Source organism: Micromesistius poutassou, assembly GCF_964030765.1.
Source record: "Micromesistius poutassou genome assembly, chromosome: 1".
Taxonomy (NCBI): Eukaryota; Metazoa; Chordata; class Actinopteri; order Gadiformes; family Gadidae; genus Micromesistius; species Micromesistius poutassou.
The window spans coordinates 5,271,932-5,281,039 of record NC_140271.1 but is presented as its reverse complement, the minus strand read 5'-3'; the positions used below and the strand labels follow the sequence as shown (position 1 = coordinate 5,281,039).

Sequence of the window (9,108 nt, the reverse complement as noted above, 5' to 3'; positions counted from 1 at the left end):
AATAGTGAATAAGAAGGGAAAAAATACATAGTGGAAATGTATACTGCTACTCATTAAGTAACTGCATTAGCAGAAGCAGGAACAAACATGCAGTGGCCTGTATTGTTTTAGCAGCCCTATGTCTCGAATGCAGGGCTGTAAAGCTGTGTTTTTGGCCGCTATCTTCACCATCTGTTGCTCGTCTTTTACTTTCTATTGGTCTGCTTCCTGCACCATCCTCTCCATGTCTTCCTAGCTCAGGCGGCTCTTGCTCAGCCAGCCCTTGTTGGTGATCTTGTACTGTTTTCCCCTGCTCTTGTCCACAGCAGACACGTTCAGAATGCCTCCTTCTTCGATGTCGAAGGTGACCTCAATCTGAGGTACCCCTCTCGGAGCTTGTTGTCCTTGGTCATGGCTCTCTCTCCTTCAAAGACCTGGACCAGGACCCTGGGCTAGTTGTCAGTGTTGGTGCTGAAGGTCTGAGTCTGTTTGATGGGGATGGGGGTGTTCCGTTTGATCAGGGGCGTCATGACTCCTCCGGCCGTCTCGATGCCCAGGGAAAGGGCTGTCTTGCCACGGCTGGGGTAGGCAGCCTGCATGGTGGCTGTATAGGAGTTTACAGTTAAAATATAAGAAATTAGAGTTATGTCTTCATAATAGCAACATTTATAAAGAAATTAAAATAATGTTGACCGTTCCAATAGTTCCAATAACAACAGTTTGGGCTTACCAGGTTCGTCCAGAGTCCCCCATTCCCTGATCCAACTCACCACCAGACGGTGATCGGTGGACAGTTCCGCCCCTGTCTCCAGTGTCCACAACATGCGGCATCAGAGCGGATGATACGATCACGAAATTGTTCATCGTTTTTTGTATTTTTCGGGTTCGATGGTACCAGGTATACTTGCGAGCATCCACATGTTTCAACATGGTGTTTGTTATAGACAATTCATGACTCTCACAGAACTTTAACAACCGACGACCGCTTGTGTTTTGATCAGGGGGGCCGTGCCTCCCAATCACACCTCTCCAGGTGGGTTCATCGTTGCCCACGTGGGCGTTGAAGTCTCCCAGCAGAACTACAGAGTCCTCTTCTGGAACCTCACGCAGGACTCCTCTCAGGGTCTCCAAGAAGGCCAAATATTCTGAACTGTTGTTTGGTACACACAAACAACAGTCAGAATTTTCCCACCCCCCACCCTTAGGCGTAGGCAGGCGACCCTCTCGTCCACCGGGGTGAACTCCAACACAGCGGCGCTCAGCCGGGGATTTGATGCCCCTGATCAAACGGAACACCACCATCCCCACCAAAGAGACTCAGACCTTCGGCCCCTACATCGACATCCAGCCCGGGGTCCTGATCCTTTGAAGGAGAGAGAGCCATGACCAAGGACAACAACCTGCTGGGCAAGTTCGAGCTGTCGGGAATCCCGCCCACTCCGAGAGGGGTTCATCAGATCGAGGTCACCTTCGACATCGACGCAGATGGCATTCTGAACGTGTCTGCTGTGGACAAGAGCAGGGGTGAACAAATCACCATCACCAACAAGGGGCGCCTGAGCAAGGAAGACATCGAGAGGATGGTGCAGGAAGCAGACCTATACAAAGTAGAAGCCGAGCAACAGAGGGAGAAGATAGAGGCCAAGGACATCCTGGAGTCTTACGCCTTCAACATGAAGAGCAGCCTGCGGGAGGACAACCTGAAGGACAGAGTGAGTGAGGAGGACAGGAAGGAGGTGGAGGAGAAGTGTGAGCAGGCCATCCTCTGGCCGGAGAACAACCAGCTATAGGAGAAAGAGGAGTACCAACACCAGCTGAAGGAGTTGGAGAAGCTGTGTAACCCCATCATCTCCAGGCTGTACCAGGGGGGAGTGCCAGCAGGCAGCTGTGGAGAGCTTTTAACTCACTTTATTTGGTAAAGGTTTTGGTCTATTGTCTATTGTCTATGAAACAAAAGGAGAGGAATAGTATATAACACGCGCGGAGCGTCTCTAAGCTTTATATCTATGATACGCCGCCCAAGAGATTCTGCCTTCCAAAAGTCCAAGTCATGCTTATATAGATAGGTGGAGGTAGGCTTCTTCTACAATGTTTAAACCTGCTCACTTCATCTGTGTGTCTGTTGTTGCTCACTCTTGACTATGTGCAAGTGTTGCAGCTTTACTGCATGTGCTCGGTGCTGCCCCCTTGTGACTATGTGAGGTTATTACCTCTTAACTATTATATGCGCTCGGTGCTGCTCCCTGTGGCTATGTGAGGATATTACCCCTTAACTATTGTATGTGCTCGGTGCTGCTCCCTGTGGCTATGTGAGGGTATTACGGCTGAAATATGTTACAATACCTTCCTGTCTATCTCACTGTACAACGAAAAGGATAAAACCTTCAGAAAAAAAAAATATATAGCTTATTTCTTTCAAATGCTGTATAATGACCACATGTTCACATGTGATGTAAATACATTCATGCAAGGCCACAAAATAAAGTTGTATAAAGTTGGACTGAATGGAATATGATTGCAACAAAAAAATCTATGTAAATACTACATTTTCAAATTTTTCCTTAGAAACTGGAATTTATTCACATTGCAGAAACAATAATAAAAAAATCATTTTTGTTGTCGAATGTTAATTTTTCTTGTAGCTGTTAATATGCATACAAATTCATTGTTTTATTATTAAGTTTTATTATGCTGATTTTGATTGTGCCAAAATAAAATGGTAAATGGACTGCATTTATTTAGTGCTTTTCTCACCACTCAAAGCGCTTTACAAAATTGCCTGATATTGACCAATTCATGCACACATTCACACACCGACAGCGACGTCAACCACGCAGGGCGACAGCCAGCTCGTCGGGAGCAGTTAGTGAGGCGTCTTGCTCAGGACCTAGCAACCTTGCGGTTACCAGCCAACCCGCTCTACCTCATGAGCATGCTGCCCATTTAATAAACTTAAATAACTTAAAACTTAAACAACAGTACAAGTTGATTTGTTTAATGAAACATGTCAAATATGTTAAAAAACCTCAATTATTATTTAAAAAGTCAGTTAATCTATATAATAATATAGATGTATAATAATACTATTTAATATAAAATATTTAACATATATAAACTGTATTATAAGATTGACTCTATAGATTATAACATACTTTTTTACAGATTACATTATTATTTAAATGTTGCTACTATTGGAACTGTTAACATTATTTTAATTTCTTAATAAATGTTGCTATTATGAAGACAATTTGTAACACAATTTTAACTGTAAACTCCCATACAGCTATCCCCATACTCCCATACTCATCCGAGGCTTACGGTGCCACCATGCAGGCTGCCTGCAGCCGTGGCAGGACAGCCCTATCCCTGGGCATCATGAAGTCCGGAGGAGTCATGACGCCCCTGATCAAACGGAACACCCCCATCCCCACCAAACAGACTCAGACCTTCAGCACCTACACCGACAACCAGCCCGGGGTCCTGATCCGGGTCTTTGAAGGAGAGAGACCCATGACTGAGGACAACAAGCTGCTGGGCGAGTTGGAGCTGTCAGGAATCCCGCCCGCTCCGAGAGGGGTTCCTCAGATCGAGGTCACCTTCGACATCGACTCAGACGGCATTCTGAACGTGTCTGCTGTGGACAAGAGCACGGGAAAACAGAACAAGAAAACCATCAAGTTGCAGAAAGCAGACCCATACAAAGAAGAAGACGAGCAACAGAGGGAGAAGATAATGGCCAAGGACGTCCTGGAGTCTTACGCCTTCAATATGAAGAGCAGCCTGAAGGATGATGTGAGTAAGGAGGACAGGAGGAAGGTGAAGAAGAAGTGTAAGCAGGCCATCCGCTGGCTAGAGAACAACCAGCAAGCAGAGAAAGAGGAGTACCAACACCAGCTGAAGGAGTTGAAGGAGCTGTGTAACCCCATCATCCCCAGGATGCACCAGGGGGGAGATAGACCAGAGACGATAAACTTTGCACTTTTAAATATTAGATCCCTCACAATAAATATTTCTGAATTGGGAAAATTGATTTCTAAAAATGATCTTAGCTTTATATTTTTAACTGAAACCCGGCTTACCGAACACAATGCTGTTGATACGTTGTCAGGGCCCTCTTTTCCAAGTGGTTTCACCTACTAAACTACACCACTGGGAGAACGGCGTGGGGTCGCCGTTATTTATTCAGAGAGTTATTCCGAATTGATTAATCTGTCCCCCGATGATTATTCATCGTTTGAGTGTTTAAAAGTGAGGATCAACCAGCCTGAAGAGCTACTTATTGTGACAGTCTATCGGTCGCCCAGTGGTTCTAAAATAGACTTCTATACTCAGTTTGGAGAAATGTTGTCCGAGATATGTTCCAACTATGATAAAATCATTATAGTTGGGGATTTTAATTTTCATGTCAACAAGAAACGTTGTGAAGATTTCCTGAAGCTTTTTAATGATCACAATTTTCTTCAGCATGTGACAGAGCCCACCCACGAGCTAGGAAATACACTGGATTTAGTTTTTACTAGGGGGATTTATGTAAGAATTTCATCCATTGACATTGCAGTTTTTCTGATCATTATTGTATCTGTTTTACTACCAATCCAAATACCCTCCCTCCCTCCCTCCATTCACCACCATCAGAAGATGACCTTCCTGGCCGTATCCAAGAATTAGGATTGTAAAAGGGTTTTATGGAAGCCGAGACGATGAAGGAAAAGCAAACAGTCACACTTTTCTTCTGACAAATGTACATATTGTAAGTCGCTTTGAATAAAAGCGTCTGCTAATGCCCTAAATGTAAATAAATATAAACTACTTTTAACATGAAAGTCGGGCCTGGCCAGCAGCTCAGAATAAAGAGTACACACAGCCCACAGCCCACCACGTGTTGGTGGGTGCTGGCGTTTATCAGAACATATACTCATATGTTTTGTCGTAAGTTTGTTGTGACCAAATTTTGTTTGTTCTATCAAAAATAAATATTTTTAAATTGAATACGTTTTGTACGCATCTTTTACCATAACTCAAAAGAAATTCAGATTTTCATACTTCGAACCAACCTACAACACACTTTAAGAGAATACACTTCCGTCTGCTCACACACTCAATGTGGTTGATAATTGATAGTTGATAGTTGATTCCACATTCAATCTTTAGAAATTAAACAACTATTGATCTTCTCTATTCCTTATTCCTATAAATATGCAGCTTGCCATGACCGTACACACTGAGCATGAAGAATAACCTCTCACACATGAGGGGGTCATTACCTCGGGGGTCCTCGGGGAGGCGCTGTTCCGTCGGGATTTCCCCGACACCCTTCTGCAGGGTTCTCCCATTTACTAACTCCCTTTGAGTAGATCTGAGAAACATAGGAGGACGGGGGGAAAGGGGATCAAGAAAACCTACAGGATTCTTTCTGATAGGGTGGAAAGCCACACAGAATAACGAAGGAGGAGCCAGACACCACTGGCACGTTTAACCCGTTTATTAATAGCAATAAGGACATTAAAAAGTTTGCACTAACTAAAATACGAAGTGTAAAATGAGTCCACAACGGCCCTTAAAGTAAATAGGTTATTATCACCTCCACAACTCCGCGGGCCTCGGTCGGTGACGTACTCCGTCCTCCGCTTGTCCAAAAAGCAGCGCTTTGTCCGCCTCTCCTCGACCACCACGCGTCGCTCTGTCAGTTGGCTGCTTCTGCGGCTCGGTGCGGCTCATGACCGGGTCCAATGGGTCCAACAGTTAGTCCCGTTTGTATGCTTTCCACCACCGTTCTCTCCGTACCGCCGTTGTATCGCCGGGTCCCATAGTTAGTAGTAATAGGCCTACCATAGTGAGTATGCTGGTCCCATACCAGTTTTCATACCATAACTGCCACATGGATTCTCAGCAGGATTTTCCGCAGTAAACTGAAAAACAAACGAAAAACTAAGACTGTGCCAAACCTTATAGACACCATCCACTATTGTTAAACCTTATAGACACCATCCACTATTGCCAGAAAGTGGAAACAAAAATAAAACGTGATCCTCCACATTGCCCTACATTCACATACACTACCCATACCCAGATCATGGAAATATAATTCTTAATTTAGTCCTACATACACACTTGTGTGAGGGTGGGGGACTTAGTGAGGCTATATCGTCATATTATATTAATATCAGGTCTCAAGGCCGCTCAACATATTTTAGTTTACAAATGTGTGTGTGATTTATAGTGATTTTGAACGTGTTAATGTGGTAAGGTTTGTACATTTCATCCATTCCCATTTTGTTGAAGCAGAACCTTGGCCACACAAACAAAATATCAAATATTAATTTACAAGATTGTATTTTATTTCAGTTCAAAACATTACATTTACATTTCTTCTTCCCAATGATCTCGGCAGATTCAAAACCACCCTCAGTTTCTAGATACATATAAGACCTATTTCTGCAAGCATCTGAAAATACTTTACTATCAGATAACTCAAGAGACATTAACAATGTGTTATATATACATGTTTTTGATTCCGTGTAATAACTCAAATAATGTAAAAAAGCAACACTAATATGGAAAACATGATACAGTAATTGTTTTGGCCTTGCATGAACATATTTACATCACATGTGAACATAAAGCATTGTAAAGAAATACCCTTTTAATCCATAACAGTCATAGTGATCACATTCCATTGAGTCCAACAGGGTGCTTTAGTCCACCTCCTCAACGGTGGGCCCCTGGGAGCCAGCTCTGGCCTGCTCTCCACAGCTGCCTGCTGGCACTCCCCCCTGGTACAGCCTGGAGATGATGGGCTTACACAGCTTCTCCAACTCCTTCAGCTGGTGTTGGTACTCCTCTTTCTCTGCTAGCTGGTTGTTCTCCAGCCAGAGGATGGCCTGCTCACACTTCTCCTCCACCTCCTTCCTGTCCTCCTCACTCACTCTGTCCTTCAGGTTGTCCTCCCGCAGGCTGCTCTTCATGTTGAAGGCGTAAGACTCCAGGGCGTTCTTGGCCGCTATCTTCTCCCTCTGTTGCTCGTCTTCTACTCTGTATCGGTCTGCTTCCTGCACCATCCTCTCGATGTCTTCCTTGCTCAGGCGCCCCTTGTCGTTGGTGATGGTGATCTTGTTCCGTTTTCCTGTGCTCTTGTCCACAGCAGACACGTTCAGAATGCCGTTTGCGTCGATGTCAAAGGTGACCTCGATCTGAGGTACCCCTCTCGGAGCGGGCGGGATTCCCGACAGCTCGAACTTGCCCAGCAGGTTGTTGTCCTTGGTCATGGCTCTCTCTCCTTCAAAGACCTGGACCAGGACCCCGGGCTGGTTGTCGGCGTAGGTGCTGAAGGTCTGAGTCTGTTTGGTGGGGATGGTGGTGTTCCGTTTGATCAGGGGCGTCATGACTCCTCCAGCCGTCTCGATGCCCAGGGAAAGGGGCGCCACGTCCAGGAGCAGCAGGTCCTGGACGTTGGCCGACGTGTCGCCGCTGAGAATGGCGGCCTGCACGGCGGCGCCGTAAGCCACCGCCTCGTCTGGGTTGATGCTCTTGTTGAGCTCCCTGCCGTTGAATAAGTCCTGCAGGAGCTTCTGGATCTTGGGGATTCGCGTGGAGCCTCCCACCAGGACGATGTCGTGGACCTGGCTCTTGTCCATCTTGGCGTCCCTCAGGGCTTTCTCCACGGGTTCCAGGGTTCCCCTGAAGAGGTCTGAGCACAACTCCTCGAAGCGTGCCCTGGTGACGGAGGTGTAGAAGTCGGTGCCCTCATGCAGAGAGTCAATCTCGATGCTGGCCTGGGAGCTAGACGACAGGGTCCTCTTGGCTCGCTCACAAGCCGTGCGCAGCCTCCTCAAAGCCCTCTTGTTCCGGCTGATGTCCTTCTTGAACTTCCGCTTGAACTCCTCCACAAAGTGGTCGACCAAGCGGTTGTCAAAGTCCTCTCCGCCCAGGTGGGTGTCTCCGGCCGTGGACTTCACCTCAAAGACGCCGTCTTCGATGGTCAGGATGGAGACGTCGAAGGTGCCCCCGCCCAGGTCAAAGATCAGGACGTTGCGCTCACCGCTCTTGCCTTTGTCCAGACCGTAGGCGATGGCGGCCGCCGTGGGCTCGTTGATGATCCGCAGGACGTTGAGGCCGGCGATCACTCCTGCATCCTTGGTGGCCTGACGCTGGGAGTCGTTGAAGTAAGCTGGAACCGTGATGACGGCGTTGGACACCTTCTGGCCCAGGTAGGCTTCGGCGACCTCCTTCATCTTCACCAGGACCATGGAGGACACCTCCTCGGGGTAGAAGGACTTGTTCTCCCCCTTGTGCTCCACCTGGATTTTGGGCTTCCCCGCGTCGCTCATCACCGTGAACGGCCAGTGCTTCATGTCAGCCTGCACCACCGCATCGTCAAACTTTCGGCCAATCAGGCGCTTGGCGTCGAACACGGTGTTGCTGGGGTTCATGGCCACCTGGTTCTTGGCCGCGTCTCCGGTGAGTCTCTCCGTGTCTGTGAACGCCACGTAGCTGGGGGTGGTCCGGTTGCCCTGGTCGTTGGCGATGATCTCCACCTTGCCGTGCTGGAACACCCCCACGCAGGAGTAGGTGGTGCCCAGGTCGATACCGACCGCTACACCCTTAGCCGCAGACATCTTGCTGAGGATAGCTGTCTGGGAGTTAACAGTTTAAAGACAAGACTTAGAATTATGATTGTGGTAAAAAAAATTAAAATGGGATGTTATAATATATAGGGAGAATCGATTTTATATCTATTTAGATTATTAACTGTATTTCGACATATGTTACATGTAGAATAACACCTTTGCTGAAACAAATGGCATAGCAAAAAGAATACCTCTTATATCATGTATTCAAAAAATAATAATCGGTGAATGTAATGTAAATCTGATAGTAAATTAATTGAAATAATGGTTTACTTACGGTTAGTGAGCGATGAACAGTAATCGTAAAGTACCGTCTATGAGTCTCAGCCTCCTCTGTAAAGCGCGTCTGGCTATTTCAACTGTCCCCACTGCCGGCGGCTTTATACTTACCATTGGTCCTCCTGATGGTTCTGGAGCATTCCGACCTATCAGCGCCCTCTTCTTGGTGACGTATGCAGGAGCTCGCTCTGAAGAAAGTTCTCAAAGGTTGGAGTGGCGTCTG

At 46.6% G+C, this 9,108-nt stretch overlaps 1 protein-coding gene across 1 annotated transcript; it reads right to left on the bottom strand.

Moving 5' to 3' along the window:
- Positions 1-431: 431 nt before the first annotated feature.
- On the bottom strand, positions 432-8,594 carry LOC311382088 (heat shock 70 kDa protein 1-like; the record flags this gene model as incomplete). Its single annotated transcript, XM_084488499.1, has 4 exons — positions 432-583; positions 1,005-1,129; positions 1,644-1,744; positions 6,747-8,594. 4 exons carry the CDS (start codon positions 8,592-8,594, stop codon positions 432-434), a joined length of 2,226 nt encoding a protein of 741 aa, XP_084344625.1.
- Between the last annotated feature and the right edge of the window lie 514 nt (positions 8,595-9,108).